At 38.4% G+C, this 23,445-nt stretch overlaps 3 protein-coding genes and 1 long non-coding RNA gene across 5 annotated transcripts in view; 2 read left to right on the plus strand and 2 right to left on the minus strand.

The window, feature by feature from the left end:
- Positions 1-1,211: 1,211 nt before the first annotated feature.
- On the minus strand, positions 1,212-10,127 carry cops6 (COP9 signalosome subunit 6). Its single transcript, XM_074649268.1, has 10 exons — positions 10,020-10,127; positions 5,329-5,454; positions 5,084-5,215; positions 4,754-4,842; positions 3,777-3,839; positions 3,632-3,679; positions 3,422-3,536; positions 2,565-2,657; positions 2,207-2,307; positions 1,212-1,682 (listed from the first exon to the last, which is right to left on the minus strand). Exons 1-10 carry the CDS (start codon positions 10,060-10,062, stop codon positions 1,542-1,544), a joined length of 951 nt encoding a protein of 316 aa, XP_074505369.1. The 5' UTR covers positions 10,063-10,127; the 3' UTR covers positions 1,212-1,541.
- Positions 10,128-11,603: 1,476 nt separating this feature from the next.
- Positions 11,604-15,201, plus strand: LOC141775680 (uncharacterized). The gene is made up of 3 exons (XM_074649272.1): positions 11,604-11,985; positions 12,114-12,189; positions 13,069-15,201. Exons 1-3 carry the CDS (start codon positions 11,885-11,887, stop codon positions 14,122-14,124), a joined length of 1,233 nt encoding a protein of 410 aa, XP_074505373.1. The 5' UTR covers positions 11,604-11,884; the 3' UTR covers positions 14,125-15,201.
- A 1,722-nt stretch (positions 15,202-16,923) lies between these two features.
- On the plus strand, positions 16,924-22,747 carry aurkb (aurora kinase B). Its single transcript, XM_074649273.1, has 9 exons — positions 16,924-17,069; positions 18,419-18,457; positions 18,614-18,695; positions 18,777-18,822; positions 19,526-19,714; positions 20,183-20,321; positions 20,528-20,676; positions 20,811-20,985; positions 22,150-22,747. The coding sequence occupies exons 1-9, from the start codon at positions 17,064-17,066 to the stop codon at positions 22,321-22,323; spliced, it is 999 nt and encodes a 332-aa protein (XP_074505374.1). The 5' UTR covers positions 16,924-17,063; the 3' UTR covers positions 22,324-22,747.
- Positions 21,047-23,445, minus strand: part of LOC141775684 (uncharacterized) — a 241,819-nt gene continuing 239,420 nt past the window's right edge. For both annotated transcript variants that reach the window (XR_012595652.1, XR_012595655.1), the window contains one exon: positions 21,047-21,143. This is a non-coding gene — a long non-coding RNA (uncharacterized LOC141775684). The remainder of the gene's footprint in view (positions 21,144-23,445) is intronic.

Consider the following 23,445-nt stretch of genomic DNA (forward strand, 5'->3'; position numbering starts at 1 on the left):
CACCTGCACCACAACACCTGAATTTATGCTTTTAACAGAGACATGGTTAGATAATAGCTGCAGTGCAGCAGTTCTCATTGAAACAGTCAAAACCAAATTTTAAATGTCTCTAGTGTCGGCAGAAAGAGTGATGGGGTAGCTGCTCTTTTCAGTTATACTGTACAATCCAATGCAAACAGATTTCACTTGGTGATTTTAATTCCTTTGAATGTCTCTGTACTGTGGTCAAAACCTCACCAAGCATTTTATTAGTCAGATACAGGTATGCAAACAGTGTACTTCTTTTAAACTTAAAATAAGAGTACACTTTCAGTTTACTTTTTATGCACTTATCAGAGATATACTTAACAAAAGTTTACAAAAAAATATACAAAAGTATATACATATATATATATAAACCACTTACAGTGTTTCTCCCTGGTGTAGTGGTACTCTTTGTCATATGCAACCAAGATGCCATATCCTACCAAGATGGTGTGAGACAGCAACTGCCTGTGCCTTGAGAAAGTACATAATTGGATGCAAAAAATAAAATCCTTCAATTAACCAAAGAAAAAACTTAAATAACTCTCTTTGGCAATAAAAAAGGAAGGCTGGTACTTACCGTTATTATAGAGGACTAAACACCCACGTCAGAAATCTTGGTGTAATCATTGATGGAAGATTTAAATATCAGTTGCCACATTAAAGCTGTAACAAAGTCATCATTCTGGCATCTTAAAAACATATTTAAAATGAGAAACTTTGTGTCTAAGAAAGATCTAGAAAAGGTCATTCACGCTTTTATTTCTTGTAGGCTGGGCTACAGCAATGCACTCCTTACTGGTCTTTAGTTTGAAACTTTTCTGTACTTTATTAAAACATGTCAACACTTTTATTTATTTAAACTTATTCTTTCTTTCTGTGAAGCACTTTGAATGATCTCTGTGTATGATAAGGTGCTATATAAATAAACTCGCTTTGCTTATGACTTATTTATTTTACATACATGACTATTTTTTATATACTATACTATGACTTTTTTATGATATTTTTATATCGTACTATACTATGACATTTCTTAATTTTATGGTATACTATACTATGATATTTTATATCATTAAATTATCTATGACATTTTATGGAATACTACACTAAGACATTTTGTATGACATTATGACATTTTATGAGACTATAAAATCATCTGAGCTTTGAAAGAAGAGGAGTGAAAGTCCCATGAAAAAATCAGCAGATCATTTATTACATACAGCGACATGAAACAATAAAACAAACGGGGTAAAATAATATAACGTTCTTGTACAGTGGATTCATTTCTGTGCATGACCAAGAAAGAGTTGAGCGATTTTGTACATATCTCTTAGCGACTGGTGTAATTAAGTGCTTTTTGATACACTTGTGTTTGAAAATGGTAAACTGGTTTGAAAAGTTATGGGAGAATTTGTTTTAGCTAACCAAAAAATACAAACAAACCAAAAACAAACAAAACAGAGAAAAATAAACTGCAGTGCTTGTTTGTCTCTCTGCTTCAGCTTACTGTCAGCTCAAAAGAACAGTCCTCTCATCCTCCGGCCGATTCCCTGTCTGTCGTACAGGACGTTGAACTTGTTGATGAACTGGTTCATACTGTTGCAGGTCTTAGTGATGGTGCCTAAGTAAGCCATGAGGCCCACGTCATTACATTGCTGCAGGGGAAAAAAGAAAAGGCAAAGTTATAGAAAGCACTCGCTAGGCAATAAAACACAGTATGAGACTGTCCGCTAAAAACTGTGATCATTACTGTAAGTTTACGTCTGGTGTGCAGATTCAAATATTTCAATATATATTGTATATTTGAAGGATTTACTTCAAGCAGAAGTGAAGTGTTTATCTTTGGGATTACAGTGAAAAAAATCTGTATTGTTGAATCTTGAAAAGACCAAAAACCAACAATGAACTCATCCTACTAACAGATTTTGTTTGAATATCCAAAGCCTGATATATGTTAGTCATCTGTGCCATAGATCTCCACTGTTATCCAAAAACTATTAACATCAACAGACCATACTGTAACACTGGGTGACATGTTTCTACATTTATTAATCTGCAGCTGAAAATAGTCCGCCAACAAATGCAATATTTGTTTGTTTTAGCCTTTTCTGGGGATTTTCTTTTTATATAAAAAACATAACATACAGTTTGTATGTGACAGTACACAAAGCTTCCTTACATCATAGAAGTCCGTTTTGAATTTTATGGTGCTGAGGACCGGCAATCTGTGGCACAGGGCGTTCGCTTCTCGAAGAATCTCGTGATTAAATGGCACCTCTCCTTTGGTACATGAAGACGGTCAGGAAACAGAAGAAAACAAGTTAAAGCTCAGTTTATTAAAACAGCGAGATAAGACGATGCTGTCAAGATAGTATCAAAGAGGAGCTTGTAATTATGGAGGTGTGTTCAAGGGGCCTCCCTTAACAGTGTAAAAGTGAGGAAAGGAAACATCTCATCTAAGAACAGCTGTCTTCCAGACTTATTTCCACATTCTTTGCTCCCACTGCCTCGTTAAAAAGACCCCGTTGTCCTCTCACCTGATTCCACGGCTTTGACGTACTCTAAGATGATCCTCACCCGGCTGTGGAGCATCTTTATCGCACTGTGCTGAGCTATAAGGTGTTCGGCAACTAGCAGAGAAGACAGAGAGAATATTGGAGTTAAAACCAGTTCAGACAGCATTTATTGTTAATGTCAGTGTTTAATATTAGTCGGGTCAAAGGAGAGGCGTTTCCTACGAATTTCTGGTGACAGAGTAAGGTTGTAATGGTATGAGATTTTTACAGTATGATAACCATCAGAAAATATCACAGTACACACTATTATTTTCATTATTAGCAGTAGTAGTAGTCGTAGTAGTATTATCAGTTAATATAAGTGTTCATATAACCACAGACATCACACAACACTTCCCCTCTACAGAAAAAATTAATTACAACTGTACCCTGAATACCTGCAGAAATGAATCCTTTGTGTACGAGGGATTATGTTATTAGTACATCTTGAAAACAAGACAGTCCATTATAGACTAATCCTCTGCTGCTCTACCAAATCTTTAGTTTGTAAATGCAGAGTCTCTTCATATTCTTCTCACAAATATGCAGCACAAAGTAGTCAGACCATTTCTCCTGACATTGAACTAATCATAGCTGTAAGACACTCCAGCAGTATTTTAGTTGGTACCAGCTGCAATAGCCATTTCATTTGAATTTATCATAATCTGAGATAAGAGCTGAGATAACGGCTAATATGAGTTACCGTTAAATAAACAATGTTTATAAAAGCAACCTTAAATACAATACATGAGTGCAAATGGTTTTCAGCTAACAGGAAATTGGAGTGCATTCAAAGTCACTCACTGTGTTTACCTTAAAAAGGTAACATTAACTCTTACCTGTTGAGTTTTCTCCGGTGCCGGTGGCTGTCATTCGAGCTACGTGATCAACACCGATTCTCTCCGCTTCCTCTGTGGCCAGAGTGTACGTCAGCTCAGCAAACAACATGGTAGCCTAAAAAAAAAACCCATATCAGATAAAACTTTATTAGTTCTCTATGGGAAACTGGCTAACTGCTGCAATAAGATGATGTGAAATACAAAGATTACCTCGCCATTGATGATGTCAATCACAGATTCATAAACACTAACAGGAAGCTGAAGGAGAAAAGGACACGTTGTTTAAAGCAGCTGTATCTAAATACACAGCCGTGGTGTTTTCTCATTTGTGAAGTGAAAACGCAGAGGAACTCACATCGGTGTGTTTGGTCATTGGGTTGAGCTTGAGGAAGAGAGGGCTCTCAATAATCTCACACACCTGGCAAAGAGAGAAATAACAGTAATGGTTTGTATCCACATGGCGGTTTTTGGACGCAAGGGATCGCCTCGCTTCCTAGCATTGGACACTTGATGGGCTGCCACTAGACATTCGGCACCTGATTGGACGAACTCTTTCACTCGTGGGCTGCTGCTCCCGGCTTTCAAACCGGAACCGACATGGTGGCTCGTGTGGAAACTTTTTTCTCGTATATTACAAAAATAGTTCAACGAAATGTGTTTCTGAAAAATTTGAGGCGAGCAATAAGCCAAGCAGTTGCTGAATCTGTCTTTATTTTAGATCGTCAACAGTTAGTTTAAAAGTTTCTTGGGAGTTTTCAGAGGTGACGAGTTGCGCCGGACGCCGCTGATTTGCATAAAGTAGCCTAGACCTCAACTTTATGCAAATGAGGAGCAGCCAATGTGACGGTCTATCTCTCGCAAAACGCAACGCTATGCTACCAGAACGCATTGCACGGCTGCTTTCATAGACAAGCGTGGAAAGGACGGATCTTGTGGACACGTACCATACCAAAATGTACCGCACACAACCTGAAAAAACTATCAGACGATCAGAAGATGATTTTATTTTTATTACAGACAACAAAATAAAAGTCTAAATCACCTCTTGGAATATAATGATGACACTGCATGTCATTTTTGTAAGTTGACATCGTGTTGGAATTCATTAAACAATTTCTGTTTTGGTTGAAAATGAATCATTAACAAAACAGGTCAGAATTTCAATGTTCAATGTTCAATGCAGGACAGCCTTGCTTCGAGTTTTAAACTAGCTGTGTGCGGTTGCTACATACCGCTGACTCAGTGAGTGAGGATCTGAGAGAAGTTAAGGATGTTCATCTTCTGCTTTCAATCATATTTACTGCATATATTGCCTCTTTAACTTTCGCCTACCTGCTTGTGAATGTGGATGTCTGATGCGTCAGGGGGGCCGCCTGTGGTGTACCAGCCCAAGAACTCCATCTCTTTAAAGACCTGTTTGACTGAGAGACAAAAGGAAATATTACAACAAAATGAATACTCATTTCTCAATAACTGAATCTGATGTTGCTATCCACTGGTGAAGCAATCTGACACTGATGTTTCTTTACACTGATTTGGAGGGTGAGGACGGATTTGTTTCCCCTAACATGACCCTGCCAGAGAATCGCTGGCTGCACTGTCATAAAAGGAGACATATGAACAGAGCTGTATTCTCGCCTTTCACACATACAAACCACTTACATTGTTCCTCCTTGGTGTAGTAGTACTCCTTGTCAATATGCACCCGATCATCTATGGTGTGAGACAGCAACTCAAAGGAGTTCATCACCTCGATGTTCCTCCCCTCCTGCTTCCCGATCAGGGCGCCAATCACTGTTAAAACATAATAATAACCCGATTCATTACAGAACAACTCAGCTGAACATCGGGCTAATTATGTTACTGCTTAGGGTGCCATTTCTCTTGCAAAGCGTTGTCATACGTACCCTGCATTGGTCGTCCCTCTTGTGAGCGGATGCGTATCCAGTGGTCGGATATGTTGAGGATAACCAGAGGGTGTAAGGCCACAGAGACGCTTCCGGTGACCCCTGCGGCCATAACACTGGGGCTGGCTACAGTCGCACAGACACACAAAATAGAGGACCTTTAACAACACACCAACTATTGGGTTATGAGGACATCATGTCACCTCAGGTTCTGGGAACTTGTAAAGCACATTTTTCACAACTTCCTGACAGTTTATAGTAGGGCTGGACCAGATTATTTGACTATTTGTTCGTTGGGTAGGTTTTCAGGGTTAGTTGCCACGCTGGCAACCAGGCATCTGCTTTTGGTTGCAGAAACTGAAAATATGATTGCCATTTTTAGTCACCTTATATTTTGAGTAATTAAGATACTATGCAGTTAAACATCAGCTTAATAATGACAATAACAATGTAAAAGTGGTTGCCATTGATGGCAGCCCTTACTGTCGAGCCCTGACTATACTATGACATTTTTGTTGCATGTTTATGGCATAGTATACTATGAATTTTATATAACGTTTTATGACAAACTATTCTGCCATTTCATTATTTTTTTTTATGACATACTATACTATGCCAATTTTTTTATTGCATTTATTGCATCCTACTATGACATTTTCATGGCATAGTTTACATGATAGTCATAGCACTTTTCCAGTCTTAGTGACTTTACAACACAAGCCAGCATTCACCCATTCACACACACACATTCATACACTGGTGGCAGAGTTTACTATACATATCTTGCTTAAGCCGACCGCTCTACCACCTGAGCCACAGCTGCTCCTTATTTCAGCTATATGCATGTCAAGGTTAGCTCAATCTCAAGGTGATTTTGTTTTGTAATATGAATTGCTTGTTGATTGCATGATGAGCTAGTCATGATGAGGAGCACCTTCAGTCATAGACTCATCCCCCCTCGGCACAACACAAAGCGCCTGGGTCTTGCTGGTAGCCATCAGGCTCCACAACCAAGGCTGACCCCCACATGAAAACTATGAGGACCTTAAACTTAAAACACGCACTATCTGCAACCACCTCTCCTAACCACTGGTGCACATTAAACTTTAAACTTACTTTACACTACATCCCATATACCATTTTATAGACTGCACATATTACATCTATTTATTGTACACTACATTTTTTTATTGACGGACGGTACACGCTATGTTCATTCACTATGTATATTCACTATGTTCATTCACTATGTATATTCACTATGTTCATTCACTATGTATATTCACTATGTCCATTCACTATGTTCATTCACTATGTTCATTCACTATGTATATTCACTATGTTCATTCACTATGTATATTCACTATGTCCATTCACTATGTTCATTCACTATGTATATTCACTATGTATATTCACTATGTCCATTCACTATGTATATTCACTATGTTCATTCACTATGTATATTCACTATGTCCATTCACTATGTATATTCACTATGTTCATTCACTATGTATATTCACTATGTCCATTCACTATGTATATTCACTATGTTCATTCACTATGTTCATTCACTATGTTCATTCACTATGTATATTCACTATGTTCATTCACTATGTATATTCACTATGTCCATTCACTATGTTCATTCACTATGTATATTCACTATGTTCATTCACTATGTTCATTCACTATGTATATTCACTATGTTCATTCACTATGTATATTCACTATGTTCATTCACTATGTTCATTCACTATGTATATTCACTATGTCCATTCACTATGTTCATTCACTATGTATATTCACTATGTCCATTCACTATGTTCATTCACTATGTATATTCACTATGTTCATTCACTATGTTCATTCACTATGTATATTCACTATGTTCATTCACTATGTATATTCACTATGTTCATTCACTATGTTCATTCACTATGTATATTCACTATGTCCATTCACTATGTTCATTCACTATGTTCATTCACTATGTATATTCACTATGTCCATTCACTATGTTCATTCACTATGTATATTCACTATGTTCATTCACTATGTATATTCACTATGTTCATTCACTATGTATATTCACTATGTCCATTCACTATGTTCATTCACTATGTATATTCACTATGTCCATTCACTATGTTCATTCACTATGTTCATTCACTATGTATATTCACTATGTTCATTCACTATGTATATTCACTATGTCCATTCACTATGTTCATTCACTATGTATATTCACTATGTTCATTCACTATGTATATTCACTATGTTCATTCACTATGTTCATTCACTATGTATATTCACTATGTTCATTCACTATGTCCATTCACTATGTTCATTCACTATGTTCATTCACTATGTCCATTCACTATGTTCATTCACTATGTATATTCACTATGTTCATTCACTATGTATATTCACTATGTTCATTCACTATGTATATTCACTATGTCCATTCACTATGTTCATTCACTATGTATATTCACTATGTCCATTCACTATGTTCATTCACTATGTATATTCACTATGTCCATTCACTATGTTCATTCACTATGTATATTCACTATGTTCATTCACTATGTATATTCACTATGTTCATTCACTATGTATATTCACTATGTTCATTCACTATGTTCATTCACTATGTATATTCACTATGTTCATTCACTATGTCCATTCACTATGTTCATTCACTATGTTCATTCACTATGTCCATTCACTATGTTCATTCACTATGTATATTCACTATGTTCATTCACTATGTATATTCACTATGTTCATTCACTATGTATATTCACTATGTCCATTCACTATGTTCATTCACTATGTATATTCACTATGTCCATTCACTATGTTCATTCACTATGTATATTCACTATGTCCATTCACTATGTTCATTCACTATGTCCATTCACTATGTTCATTCACTATGTATATTCACTATGTTCATTCACTATGTATATTCACTATGTTCATTCACTATGTTCATTCACTATGTATATTCACTATGTTCATTCACTATGTTCATTCACTATGTATATTCACTATGTTCATTCACTATGTCCATTCACTATGTTCATTCACTATGTTCATTCACTATGTCCATTCACTATGTTCATTCACTATGTATATTCACTATGTTCATTCACTATGTATATTCACTATGTTCATTCACTATGTATATTCACTATGTCCATTCACTATGTTCATTCACTATGTATATTCACTATGTCCATTCACTATGTTCATTCACTATGTATATTCACTATGTTCATTCACTATGTCCATTCACTATGTTCATTCACTATGTTCATTCACTATGTTCATTCACTATGTATATTCACTATGTCCATTCACTATGTATATTCACTATGTCCATTCACTATGTATATTCACTATGTCCATTCACTATGTTCATTCACTATGTATATTCACTATGTCCATTCACTATGTTCATTCACTATGTATATTCACTATGTCCATTCACTATGTTCATTCACTATGTATATTCACTATGTCCATTCACTATGTATATTCACTATGTTCATTCACTATGTATATTCTGTATTTCTATTTATTGTTTTATAATCTTTTTGTACACCTGTACCTCTGTATCTGCACTTTGCTGCTTTGACACCTGAATTCCCCCCCAGGGATTAATGAAGGTTCATCTTATCTTATCTTATGTGTGGCAATAAAGTAAAAAAACAACAACAAAAACACACAAATATTATTATCAGAAATGTTTAACTCTCAAATATCGACATTGGTCTCCAAACTTCAATATCAGTCGGGCTCAATTTACAACCACATGATAATATAAGTAGAGCAGTCAGTGATGTGTTTAAAGCTAATATATTACACCTTATTACATCATCACATTACATCTATTTTTATATTTCATACTTCTAGTGTAACACTTCTGTTTATATTTATTTATTAAATCTACTTTACCTGTTTTATTTGCTTTATAACTGAATGTGTGTTTTACCTGTTATATGTTTTATCTGTTATATGTTTAGTCTTGTCAAGTATTTGTTTTAAAGCACTGGCCAGAAGTGGCAAACTGTGAATCTCGTTGTATTTAATGAAGACAGTAAAGCTTTCTATTCTATTCTCTTACTTATAACACTAAAACTCATAATATAACAGGATTTCCCTTTATTTGTATTCTGTTGCTTTATTTGAGTTGTTCAATGACAACATGTTAAAAAAGAGTGTATCCTTAAAACAACTCTGTGCATAATGCTAAAGATAAAGAGATGTGTGTTTAGATATTAAATAGATTAAACAGAGATAAGAGGCCGATGTCTGGTTCATCACATGGACAGCCATCAGGCTTCAGACCAGCCCTAACGAGAGATTATAACTAGTCAGTCTGTTTTTCCTGAAACCTGCCTGAAGCTGACAGACTTATCTTTACATCCCTGACTCTAACTCCGGTCAGAAAGCAGTGATAAAGACCTAAACCAGCCTGAAGCCTCCAGAGGGATGGATGTGTTGACAGCCCTCTGCTCGTTAACGCGCTTAGGTCAGCAAAGAGATCTGTTTACCACCTTTAACACCTTCAATTCACCAGCTACACTCATCCAGAACACACGTGTGAGACATATAAATCAGTGTAAACACAGTTTCGTGTTGAAATGAGACAGACATGAGGAGAGAAAGAGAGAAACACTCGCCTGCCCCATCCACCTCCATTCCTCCACCATTGCTGGTCGCCATCTTGTCCGGTAGTTCCGCGCATGCGCAGTGAGACTGTTCACCTCATAGTGATGTGGAGGTGCAGAACGAGCCGGTTCATTGAGCCGGCTCCTTTAAATGAAGGATAAGAGCCGGTTCTTTTTCTGTTTTCAATATTATATTTATTGTTTTTTTTGTTCATTTTGAAACAACAGAACAAACATTCACAAATGTACACAATAATAACATTCTCGGTACAAAGAAACTTAAAGGGACTGTTTGTAACTTTCAGAAATGCTTGTTAACAGCGACACCTGTGGCCGTGAAGTCAACGAAAGTCAGCATCGGGCGTGCGCTTGCTCGCTCTAAATAAATGGTAAATGGACTTGGACTTATATAGCGCTTTTCTAGTCTTCCGACCACTCAAAGCGCTTTACACTACATGTCAGTATTCACCCATTCACACACTGATGGCAGAGGCTACTAAGGTGCCAACTTTTGCCCATCAGGATTTAATCTAAATACTCATTCACACACCGATGGCTATGCCTCTGGGAGCAATTTGGGGTCAAGTGTCTTGCTCAAGGACACATCAACATGTGACCCGGAGCAGCCGGGGATCGAACCACCGACCTTCCGATTGGTGGACAACCTGCTCTACCCTCTGAGCCACAGCCGCCCGGATAAATAGAAATAGAGAGCATTGCTCAAAACAGTGAGGCGACACATGTCAGCTAAAACCACAATATCACTCTATATTTCACCTGCTTGGCAGTAATGTTAGCTGACCAGACGAAGGTCTCTCCATGAATCACTGCTGATCCTAGTGTTGGCTTTTCCTGCTTCAGCTGAAGCAGGAAGAGAAACGTTATCGCTTCGGAGGGTGGCACCGGAGTTTTGGTCGGAGCTGAAGCAGCGGGGCTCCGCAGCGAGTAACGTTATCGCCTCCCGACCGCAGCCGGAGGGAGCAGGGAAGACACCGCAGAGTTTTGGTCGGAGACGATAACATTTCTCGCTGCGGAGCCCCGTCACTTCACAAGACACAGGAAACCTCTGTTGGTCTGGAGGAGCTGTAGCATTGAATTCTGCACAAACATCCAATATTCACTAGATATTCTCAGATCTAAACTAACTCCTGCAGTGTGTAGTGATACTTGTATTGTATGGCTGTATTGAAATTACGTAGACATAGATAGAGGTGTGATTTAAAGTGTTAACCAATTAAACTTTTAGTCATGAGTTGCTTTATATTTTCTATGAACTGTCTTTACACAGATGAATGAGTAATATAAACTTACTCGGAACGCGTCTCGTTTAAAGTATCTGGAGCGAACATTTAAAGTGTACTATGTACTATGTCCAGAGCTTCTTCTATACGCTGATCCAAGTTCTCTAAAGTGATGAGTGATGATGATTGCACGTGTAGAGGTGGAGCGAGACAGCGAGAACGCGTGCTGTGTCAGTGAAGGCAGGCAGAGGAGCAGAGACTTCAGCCATCACTAGCCGAAAGAGCCGGCTCTTCTTTGTAAACTGAGCCAAATGATCCGGCTCACTAAAAAGAGCTGGAATCCCCATCTCTATCGCCAAAACGACCGTTAGGTGGCAACATCGCTTCATCTGGATGTTTTAAAGTATCTTCTCCCACATAATTACAGCCCTAAATGTGAGTAAGGAGAGCAAGACTGGTTTTAACAGAGACACGCTGTGTTGAGCATAAAGAAGCATATTTGATTTAATCGACTAGCGATAGGTCCTACAGTGAGTGGGCAGCTGTTTCCGGGGGGACTGCTGATGTAGGCGCAACCTGTGTGGTGCTACCCGGAAATGAGTCCGATGTCCAACGCTGAACTAGTTTGTTTCTGAGATGGATGAGTTCAAAGGCTGTAACCTGGACTACTTTCCAGAGAACATCTTAATTGATGTGTTGTCGTATTTGAGCGTACGAGAGCTCGTCAGAGCCGGAAGGTAAGGAGATATTTAACTTTACTTGACAGTATTCTACCAGTTTATTCGTCTTGTGAAAGCAGTCTTATCTCTTTGTTGTGACTTCACATGATGAAGTTGTCTGTTGTGTTTTGTTGGTGTGTTTCTAGAGTGTGTAAGAGATGGAAACGCCTTGTTAAAGACCAGAGACTGTGGAGACTTGTCGATCTGACTGCATGGAAAGGGGTAAGAGTGTTTACTGGCGATGTGGCTTCACCCTTTCCCCCTTATCTTCTGCTTTTCATATAGTTTAGTGTTTATTAGGGGTACAAAGCTATATCATGCAATCTGATGAAATAGCTGCTCAACATATGCAATTGCTAACACATGATATCCAAAAACACTATATCGATAAAGAAGAAGGGCTCAACTCTGACTCTGTTTCAGGAATCATGGTGCATTCAGGAACTTCTTAATGTTTCATGCTGTATTTCATTTTCATGCATTATAAGATAAGATAAGATAAGATATTCCTTTATTAGTCCCACAGTGGGGAAATTAGCAGTGGCAAAGGGGATAGTGCAAAAAACAAGAAGTATCAGCTAACACAAAGTGCAACAAAATATGAACCATTTAAATAAAAGGAAGTATAAAAAAAGGAGCAGTATATACAGTATTTACAATAAAGGGACTATTAACAAAATATGAATTACACCTGAGTAGTACTGATAGACAGTTGGTGTACAGTAAAGTGCAGTTCTTGTCAGTTTTTGGTGTGTAAGTGGTCTACTGGGAGCAGTGCTGGTTGTGGAGTCTGACAGCTGCAGGAAGGAAGGACCTGCGATAACGCTCCTTCACACACTTCGGGTGGAGCAGCCTGTCGCTGAAGGAGCTCTCCAGTGCTGAGATGGTGTCCTGCATGGGGTGGGAGTCATTCTCCATCATGGATGACAGCTTAGCCATCATGTGAAGCACTTTGAATGTCTTTTGTGTATGAAATGTGCTCCAAATAAACGTGTCTGCCCCCTGTTGAAGTAAATGCTATTACATACGGGTTCTGTATGTTTGTAGTATTATTGACAGAAACTGTATGTGTTTTGCCCCCCATGCCCCACCCTGTGTTAGGTGACATCCCGCATCCTTTGGATCCTGCTGCGTCAGTACCTAGGTTGTGGACTAAGGTGCCTACGGTTACGTGGTTTGCTGCTTTCTGCCCGAGGGGGCACCTTTCTCTCTGAGTCCTGGCTCAAATCTTTGTCCACAAAGTGCCCTCGCCTGATTAAGCTCTATCTTCTGCATGCAGACCTGCGAAGCCTGCCTAGTTGCCAGCTCCTACCACCGTCTTTGCAGGTGCTGGAGCTGCGTGGCTGCGAGCTGCCTCGTGAGTTTTTCAACCACACCCTTGCTTCACCTGCTCGTTCCCAAGAAAGAGCAGAAGCCACATCCAGTGTTGGTGCTCAACAGCAAGGAAGGGATCGGAAAGGAAAAGGGCTTGGCTCTCCATCAGGGATTGGCATTGGGAGGTTAGTCCTTAACAACGTGCCCTCTTTCACGGACCAGCATCTGCAGAGTCTGACATCATGGGAGAAGCTCAGTCGATTGGAGCTGCGCGACACCTTTCGTGTGACGGCCAACGGGCTCAGGAGCTGTGCTGCCAAGGACGGCGTCTGTGGTGTGGAGGGGCTTTCCAGGCTCAAGTTTCTGGAAATAGGCATCACTGGGCGGCAAGGCTACCAGTTACAGATGGCCTCCCTCGGGCTGGGGGCCGGATGGCTCGGACTAGAGGAACTGAGTCTGGGGGGTAAGGAGGTGGGGCCAGGCTTGCTCTGTGCCAGCCGCCTGAAGGACCTGAAGTGTCTGTGCCTGTGGGCCTGCACGCTCAGCGAGATGCAGATAGTGCGAAGCTGCAGGATGCTCCGTGGGCTTCGCCGGATGGAGTTTTTGGATGTAACCTTCCAGCCTCGGCAGTGTCCACCAGAAGTGGAGGGGGAGGGTGGTGGTGGTGGTGATGGAGACGAACAGGACAATGAGGAAGCGGAAGGTGGAGATAACAGCAATGATGAGAACAAGACACTAGACACGAATGATCCCATTCCAAGTTTGCGTCGCTCACTGGCTGTCCTGCTGCCATCCTGCACACTAGTTTTCACCAACTGCTCTGTTCAGATCAATGCAGACTAAATGCGGTCTCTACTACTGGCCAATATAGACCGGTTCAACGGAATTACATTACTAGGCAACATGGACCCAAACTTGGGTCCATGTTTACTTCCTGTCAGCTTATGACATTCACATAGACTGCAACAGGAAATAAACTGGAACACATCTGGAATGTTTACGTTTACCACTGTGTACTGGTCTATAGTTAAAATCCCCATTCACACAGGCATATGTCATTTAATGTAGCGTATAATGGATATAATGAATGAAGTTTTTATTATTGTTTCATGTGTATACTGTAACTATGCCCAGCCCACATGGGCTTACAATATATCACAAATTCATTGGAGCCAGCTCTGGATATGAGTCACATATTCAGACCTTCAAAACAAATCACTGACAAAACATCTACTGTATAATACTGGAGAAATCGAAGTAAACTCAAATTAAATATTAAAATTAAAATGAATAGAGCTACCACATTATAAACAATGTGTGAAGGTAGACCAATTTATTTTGTCTCACGGTATCTATCGTCCAACCCTATTGCTTTACCCACTTCCTTCAAGGTAAATCATTGGGCAATCTCGCTTCCAACTTCATTGCTCACATGTGGACAAAAGTAAACAAGTTTTTAATATACTGTACTCTTTTAAACTCTTTTAAAGTCACAATACAAAATACGGAACTGTCACTGCTAGACTGTAAAGACACAAGCAGGTGTACTGAAGCATACTGCAAACCCACCTGTTTCCTGTTCCTTCACTCCTTTTCAACATTCAGAAAATATATCTGTTACAAGCTGGCGTTTGGCTTTGGTGTTACAAAAAAAAAGCCTAACATATTTAAATTAATCTTTAAATCATGTCCCAATTCTCTCTTACTTTGCCAGCTTTTCCCTATATGATTTTCTTTAGAAATTATTAAATAAGAAATGGTAATTGTAATTGTCTGTTTATTGTATTAATGAGGGAAAACATGGAAGATCTCTGTCATTGACATGAATTGTGTTGCATTCAAACCAACCATGATCATTTTAACCTTAAGACTTATAATTAAGAAATTGAGTTTTGAATAAACCTATTTTGAACAAATACATTAAGTATCATTTGTCTTTTTTGTTTATGTATTTTATTAGTTAATTGCACAATTTTCTAAAAAAACTTCATTAAAGATTTTTGTTTTGACCGATAGACCCACTTCTCATGAAATCCAGTAGTTGACCAACATCCTGCACATATCAACTTAACTCATTAAAAAAAAAACTTAACAGAATGTGCTGCTTATGAATGGGGAAACTATGATATATTTAACAATGTTAAGCTGTCATGAAGCTTATTTGTATTGTATCTTATTCACATGTCCATGATCTGCAACAAAAGGATGTAGTCAGCGCTGAAACAATTATTTGATTAATCAAATAGTTGATTGGCAGAAAATTTGGATAGTGAATTAATTGCTTCAGGGATTTTCACTGCACTTTATCCAGCTTCTCTATGGTGATGATTTTCTGCTTTTCTTTATTTATTCATATCATTGTAAATAAAATATCTTTGGATTTTGAACTGTTTATTAGACAAAACAAGCAATTTGAAGATGTGAAGGGCTCTGAGAAATGCACATCTTTTACTTATTTTTGACATTTTATTGAATAGCCAATTCATTGATTAAGCGTGAATATAACCTGCATATATTTCAAAATGATAATAATTGCTAGTTGCAGCTCTAGATGTTGTCAGTAATTAAAACATCGCCTCTTACTAAGAAACAGCACAACATGAACCCGAGCTCATATGTGGGCGAGACCTGTCTGGCTTAAAGGCTTTAAACATAGTTGATGGCATCACGGGCATAAACATACGTATTCAGTTTTATTATGGGGATGTAAATGGCGATATGATAGTTTATTTGAACAGACTTACACAGAAACAACAGTAATGTACCAAGAAGACAGTAGACATTACGAAGACTAAGAAGAAGAGAGAGGAAATGAGGCTGGTGGAATACGAAGCGGGAGCTCAAGGGAAGAGATGGTCATTACCCGTCTGAAAATAGGACATACAGGATTAAACCAAACACTCCTTAGAATAGGCAAGCACCCAACTGGACTATGCACGCACTGTAATAAACCGGAAACTGTCAAGCATGTTCTCATAGAGTTCAACAAATATGACGAAGAAAGAAGGGAATTGCTATCAGATAGATAGATATATATATAGATAGATATATAGTAACTTTATTGATCCTGAGGGAAATTCAAGTTTCCAGCATCACAGTTCCATAGTGCAAAACATGTTAGTAAAAAGGCAGTAAAAAAGTTAGCAGTGTAAAGTACAAAAGAATATACCAGATATAAAAATACAAGGAAATGAAGAAAACTGTTAAAACTGAATATAGTGCAGGGTAACAGCTGTGATACACGACTATTAAAAAAAGTGAATATATTGCAGAAGAGACTGTTAAAAATGAGTATAGTGCAGGGTAACTCCAGTAGCTTAGTCTATGAAAGTGCACTGTGTGCATTATTATCTGTCCTGCAGACCATTCTCTTTTGTCCCCCCCCTTCCTTGAGAGAATTTAATTATTATTATTATTATTATTAATTTTTTTACATTTTTATTTAATAAAAAAAAGTCCCTGCCAATCTACTGCTCCATACTCCAGTAGTCCAGTAGGTGGCGGTAATGCACCTATAAGCTGGTTTGCAAACTGCCAATATACACCAAAGAAGAAGAAGAGCGGAAATGAGGGGCGGGACTAAGGTTTGACTGACGTCGGTGAACACCAATCACACTCTTTGTTTTACAACAATCCCGACCAATGGGAGCCCTCTGTGAGTAATAGACCGACCAATCAGGATCGAGGAGCGGAGCTTTTTGAAAACGTTGGCGGCTGAGGAAGTTCAGAACAGCAACACTGCTCTATTATCTTCACTAAAACACCTCCTGTTCTTCACTACGATGCAGGTAAGTTTGACTTTTCAATGATTGATAGAGAAATAAGACAACAGAGCAACAGATGAGTACAACGAACTAATCATATACGAGCTAATTATACTGCTTTTAGCGAAATAAGTGAGCTAACGTTAGCTTTGGGTCATAAGCTAAGTAGCATGACACCACAGTATCTTGTTTTAAAATAATAATAATCAGTATGTAATGTAATTGCAAGTCAAATTATTTACATTAGCAGGTGTTATTTAAAGTAAACTAACCTGTGGAGGAGTAGGTAGTCCCTGCATTGAACCCAACATGAGTTAAGAGTACCAACAGTAGCTTAACGTTATAAAACAGAGGCCTACTGGAGCTGGTTGTTAAATAGAGTATAAGCTAAATGTTACTTACTGAATCCACAGCAAGCAAGCTACTTACATAAGACAAGTCTGTAACTGGAAATATGTCAATCCTTTGGTGTTAAAGCATGGTTTATTTAAATGATAAATGGTCTTTTGTTGTAACTTTATAATAAGGTCATATCAGTAAAACAATTAATTTGAACTACAATGACAATTTTGAAGGTTACAGACCACCCCATGTGTTTAGCTTTGGTGTTACAAAAAAAAGAAAAGCATAACATATTTAAATTAATCTTTAAATCATGTCCCAATTCTCTCTTGCTTTGCCAGCTTTTTCCTATATGACTTTTAGAAATGATTAAATGTGTAATAATGGATTAATACCATACATAAGCAGATCTTTTCACAACATGGTGCAGAAATTGTACACTGAAATACCAGACCAGAAGGAGGACTTGTACGTTACAGTCTAAACTTCCAATACAACAAGGCAGATCATATATTTTTGGAGGATTGGTAATTTAATTGTATATGTCTTTTTTTTCGTAGTCTTTGGAAGCTGTAAGTTATTTTGTGGTATTGTTGTAGATTGTGAAAGATGTTTACTATTTTGTCCAAGGTGGGCAAAATATCAGAAAAAATGCCACAAAGAAACCCAAAATGGCTTCTCTGATAAACACAAACTATCATTACAAGCAACTACTTGCACATTCAGGAAAACTAGTTGAGCCATAACACCACACATCATCATTCTGGTTTAATAAAGGTGGCACAGAGACTGAGCAAAGCAGCTGCACCTAAAAATCAGTGTAAAATAAAAAAAAAACAGAAACTGTGTGCCATGTGGAGTCTTTACAGGATGAATTGGTGCAAACTTACTTCAACATCCTGCTTGCTGTGCATTCTTTAAGCATTGTCTAAAATACAACTGAAAGCTAAAAATGAGTCTAACTGACAAGATTAGACCCATAAGCTCAACCGATTGTAAGTTAATGTTGAGCTGTATTTATTTCTTTACAGAATAAGGAAAATCATGAGCCCAGGAGTTTCCAACGACCGGTAAGATGTTATAAACTATATTAAATAAAGTAAAATGACAAATCAGAATGCCAGCATTGACTGATATGGGTGTCAAAAATATTGGACACTTTTATTAGCTGAAACTAAAACATATTAATGTGTTTTTAACTCTGTGTGTTTGCTTCTGTATATCAGTTCGTAACCCCAAGCCTGGTGGCCGGCCCACAGCGTGTTCTGGTGAAGCCACGAATGGAGATGGACAAAAGTGCCATCACAGGTAACATTACTCTCCTCACATAAGCACAGCAGTCAGACACCTTAAGAAATGTGCCTGATTTGATTGTATTGTCATTTTCAGGTCCTGGCAGAGAGTGTGTTGGCTCATCCTCCAGTGGAGCCTCAAAGTAAGTATATTTCCTAGTACTTCTCGAGTTGTATATTGGTTGCCAGTTCTGGTTTTTGTAATGCTTTGATTTGGGGCTGTACCGAATGTCTTTTTTTTTTTATTTTTTATATACATTCCAAGCTTCTATTGAGGTTTTTTTAATGAAGTTTTGAATGTCTATCGGCATATTTTATGGCGTCACCGCCCCAAAATGTTTTTTATTGTGGCTATATAAATGTAAGATTGCTGCTAGACCGCCCTGTTAATACAGGTGTGTGCCTGCCTTTGTGTACTGCAAGCAGGAGAGCAAACCATTTTTTGACCACAGTGAAAATTTTGTTTTTGAAAGGCTAAACGCCAACAAATATGGATTGAAGCAGAATATTTCATTAGATAAAAACATGTTGTGAATTTCGGAAATTTATCTTTTTTCAATAAATTTTGACTGTCGGACTTCAATGCTCTGGAGTTATTGGAAATGTTTGGATCACACGAGTTGGAACAATCCTACGCAGCCACCACTGGAATCTACAAATAGTAAAATACTAATAATATTAGTGTAGCTTAAATATTATCTGCAACTGTGCAGAAATATGTATAAAAATTTGATTTAGAATTCAAATGTCAACTTTATGAGTGACGCTTCAAACTATTCAGTACAGCCCTGCTTCATACATCTAAGTGATAAACATGACACTATCTGTCTTTGTGCTCTCCATCAGGAAAGTCTCCATTGATGACTTTGACATCGGCCGACCACTAGGGAAGGGTAAATTTGGTAATGTCTACCTTGCGAGGGTGAAGAAGCTGCAGTCCATCGTGGCGCTGAAGGTGTTGTTCAAGTCACAGATGGAGAAGGAGGGTGTGGAGCATCAACTCAGGAGAGAGATTGAAATTCAGGCACATCTCAAGTGAGTATCCTGAAAAACATTTTCATAATTTAAAATAATATTGGCCTTTCTCAAACTAATCGTGGGGTAAGCAGGAGTATTTGATTGGCTTAACTCTGAGCAAAATGTCTGAGTACAACTTCTCAGTATAACTTCCTTTCAGGCTATTTGCTACCACCTACTGACGATTATAGGAACACTTATCAAACGCTCACAAGAATTATTTGTAGGTTTGAGCTATATGAAAACAGTAGTACATTTCTCTATAGGCTAACCAGGTGGTGCATTTTCCACAAACATTCTGTGTTTCTGAATTATTTTTTTTTTAAATGGATAGTTTATCAGAATGATACCAGAATAACACATACAACTTCTATTTACTCAACTTGCTCAAACAGGAATTTTAAACTTGTGCTATGAACGTGCTGACACTTTGTTTTGGAAACAAAGTCTAAAGGCTGCCTCAAAACATAATCTGTTTCTCCTCAGGCACCCCAACATTTTGCGCTTCTACAATTATTTCCATGACCGGAAGAGGGTCTTCTTGGTGCTTGAGTACGCCCCACGTGGTGAACTGTACAAGGAGCTACAGAGATGTGGAAGATTCGATGACCAGCGTACTGCCACAGTAAGAGCTGCTGCTGCTTTTAAAAGGCAGAGCTTTTTATTTGTGCTATTATTGTAGAGTAATTCCTCACTGTATCCTGTGTAACTGCAAAGAGCAGTTTGACCACTGGACTTTATTATATCTACAATCTCGTTTTAATTATCTTGAATAATTTGTATTATTTAAAGTCTTGTTGTGATTCAATGCCAATCTCTTTACATTTCCAGTACATGGAGGAGATATCTGATGCACTGTTGTATTGCCATGAGAAGAAAGTGATTCATCGTGACATCAAGCCGGAGAATCTGCTTCTCGGCTATCGTGGAGAGCTGAAAATTGCAGATTTTGGTTGGTCCGTCCATGCACCTTCTCTAAGGTGAGGAACCGCAGTGCCATTAAGGTTCCATTATGCACAAAAACTGCTCAATGCTGCTGTGGCATGTCACATGAATCTGCTTGTTGCTGCTTCTCTTCTTTCTCTGCTCACCTCTTTGTTTTAAACCCATCCAGACGTCGTACAATGTGCGGGACACTGGACTACCTCCCTCCAGAGATGATTGAGGGCCACACCCACAGCGAGAAGGTGGACCTGTGGTGCATCGGGGTCCTCTGCTACGAATGCTTGGTCGGCAACCCGCCTTTTGAAACTGCCAGCCATTCAGAAACATACAAGAGAATTATGAAGGTTGGTGTTTGGGTATCTAATGCCTCATTTCCACTGCGTGGTTCGTATCGACTCAACTCACTTTTAGTATCAGGTCCTTTTCTCTATTTCGTCATAGCGGCGGCGCATGAAAATGCCATGACATCATCTTCAACGCGACCCACGCTGAATCCTTTCATCTGCAAACAAACAGAGGAATATCTGCACTTTGTTAGTTGTACGGCATAGTGTATGGTGAAGTTTTGCAGGCTGCCATTTAAAAAAAAAAAAAAAAAAAAATCTGGGTCAAGTAAATAAAATAATTGCTGTCGCTATTGACGGTGGCTTGACTATTTAAAAACGGCGGGTTTGTGCAGGACGCCCCGTGTCGTGCAAGTGACGATTCTCTCGGACCAATCAGTGGTCTGCAGTGCTTTAACACCACCTTCTAGAATCCGCTCAGCTTGCTTGGAACCTCGACCGAGGTGGTACCGAAAAAAAGCACCGGGTACCATCCGCAACCTTTGCTAATGAAAAAACAAAAAAGAGTGAGGTGAGTAGGGTTGTGCTGCACCATGCAGTGGAAATGTGGCATAATATAACTAATTGGACAAATGTGAATATGTTATGTAAGCTTTTCCAAAGGAAATTTTGGGAGAAACATCTGGCAGAACCCACTTTCATTCAAACAAAGTAGCTTATGTCTGAATGCAGGTGTTTCTTCCCCCACAGACTTAGTTGTAGCATAGTTATCATAACGTTAGAAATGATGGCCAAAACTATGGAAAAAGACCCAAATTGCAACAAGCTGGAACTGTCTCTTAAATTAGCCATATGCAAAATAACTGTCGGTCCACATCTGTTCTGTTTAGTCATAGTCTTGGCTATGATTAACTGATATTCAATTAATCCTTTAAAACCATATTTCAAACATTTTGGTCTCCATGATGTTTTTTTCTGGACATTATTTGTCACCGACTTCAGGAAACATTTATTAAAAATAAGTGTTTCAAACCATTAATAGCGTAGTGAACCATGTGCTGACTATCGTTATGCACCTGGTATCAGGCAATACTTGTTTAATATTAATCAACAATCAATGAGTTAATCCAAAGGATTAAAACATCTAAAGATCAAGGTTTTGCATCCATAATGAACCAGTCATTGTTTACAGTTCATTAACAAATGGTATTTTACTGTTGGCAGGTGGATTTGAAGTTCCCCAAAAACATCTCAGACGGTGCACGGGACCTGATCAGCAAGCTGCTCCGCCACAGCCCCGTCGACCGTCTCTCACTACAGAGCGTCATTGATCACCCATGGGTGCGCGCCAACTCCCGCCGAGTCCTACCGCCCATCTGCCCCGCCAAGAAATCCTGAGCCCACCTGTCCTGCCTGCTTACCTCCAGCTGAGGGGTGTTTTATCTGTCCTTCACCAGAGACTCTGGGCCAGCATGTTTTGGTTTCACTGCCATGGGCTTCAAACTGCCATTATTCTGGCACATTTTATGACGGGTATAAATGTGTGCCCACTTTTTTTTATATTGTACAGTGTGATGTCATTATCTATGTCTAGTATGTTTCCTAGAGGTGTTTTTATTGACATTTCTTCTCTTGACACTTTTTTAAAATGGACACAGCTCTATTTTGGATTTCTGTATCTGACCAAAGTACTACTATTAGACCGATTTAAAGCCGACTATGTTCGCAAATAGTTTAAGATAAATGTTTGAGGGTTGGGGTGTGAAGCATGTTTTATTTTCTCAAGCTATACTTTAAATTTCTAATAAATATTATAAAATGATTTGTGGACATTTAAAGAATAATTGATTATGTAAATGATCTGGCCACTTTGCAAACCCAAACAGTATATCATAACAAGATTAGTACATGCCGACAGTAACTTTGGAAAGTTATGAAATCCACTCAGTGGCCAGTTTACAAGGTACACCTAAAAGCTATTTTCAGTTGTTTAAATTGTTTTAAGAGTTGTTGATTTAACTAATTTTGGAATTTTAAATATTGTATTCAACCTATTTACATCAGTGAGGTTAAACTAAATACCACTTTTACCTTCAATGAAAGTAGGATTTATTACAGGGCTGCTGCAGTAGCTTTATCTAGGTGTACCTAACAAAACTGAACTGGGTGCAGGGTCTGAAATTACGTTTTTTCCTCACCTGCCACTGTGGCAGGACACTGAAAATTTCTACCGGGCACTCAGTACTTTTGTCCGACACTTTTGAAATCTATGTAGAATGCTTTAGATTTGTTAAGACAGTAGAAATATGGAATATGTCACGTAACCTTAAAGCTAGAGTTGGTAATATTCTTAAAAAAAACGTTTTATTATATTTGTTGAAATTCTCATTACACCATAAATCAAATGCTCTGACAAAAAAAGAATAAAATCCAGCATCTGTAGCTGTCGCAGGACTGTAAGCCCGTCCAATCATTTTATTTGGCTCAAATATTCATAATACAATATTTCTTATTATAAGG

This window comes from Sebastes fasciatus, chromosome 10, assembly GCF_043250625.1.
Source record: "Sebastes fasciatus isolate fSebFas1 chromosome 10, fSebFas1.pri, whole genome shotgun sequence".
Classification (NCBI taxonomy): domain Eukaryota; kingdom Metazoa; phylum Chordata; class Actinopteri; order Perciformes; family Sebastidae; genus Sebastes; species Sebastes fasciatus.

Excerpts from the sequence above, each read along its gene's own strand:
- cops6 (XM_074649268.1), bottom strand. The coding sequence starts at position 10,062 with ATGGCGACCAGCAATGGTGGAGGAATGGAGGTGGATGGGGCAG. Across the intron at positions 3,680-3,776 it reads CAATGACCAAACACACCGAT|CTTCCTGTTAGTGTTTATGA; the intron begins GTGAGTTCCTCT and ends TTTCTCCTTCAG. Across the intron at positions 3,537-3,631 it reads TTGACATCATCAATGGCGAG|GCTACCATGTTGTTTGCTGA; the intron begins GTAATCTTTGTA and ends TTTTTTTTTTAG.
- LOC141775680 (XM_074649272.1), top strand. The coding sequence starts at position 11,885 with ATGGATGAGTTCAAAGGCTGTAACCTGGACTACTTTCCAGAGAACATC. Across the intron at positions 11,986-12,113 it reads GAGCTCGTCAGAGCCGGAAG|AGTGTGTAAGAGATGGAAAC; the intron begins GTAAGGAGATAT and ends GTGTGTTTCTAG. Across the intron at positions 12,190-13,068 it reads ATCTGACTGCATGGAAAGGG|GTGACATCCCGCATCCTTTG; the intron begins GTAAGAGTGTTT and ends ACCCTGTGTTAG.
- aurkb (XM_074649273.1), top strand. Across the intron at positions 18,696-18,776 it reads GGACAAAAGTGCCATCACAG|GTCCTGGCAGAGAGTGTGTT; the intron begins GTAACATTACTC and ends TGTCATTTTCAG. Across the intron at positions 19,715-20,182 it reads GAAATTCAGGCACATCTCAA|GCACCCCAACATTTTGCGCT; the intron begins GTGAGTATCCTG and ends GTTTCTCCTCAG.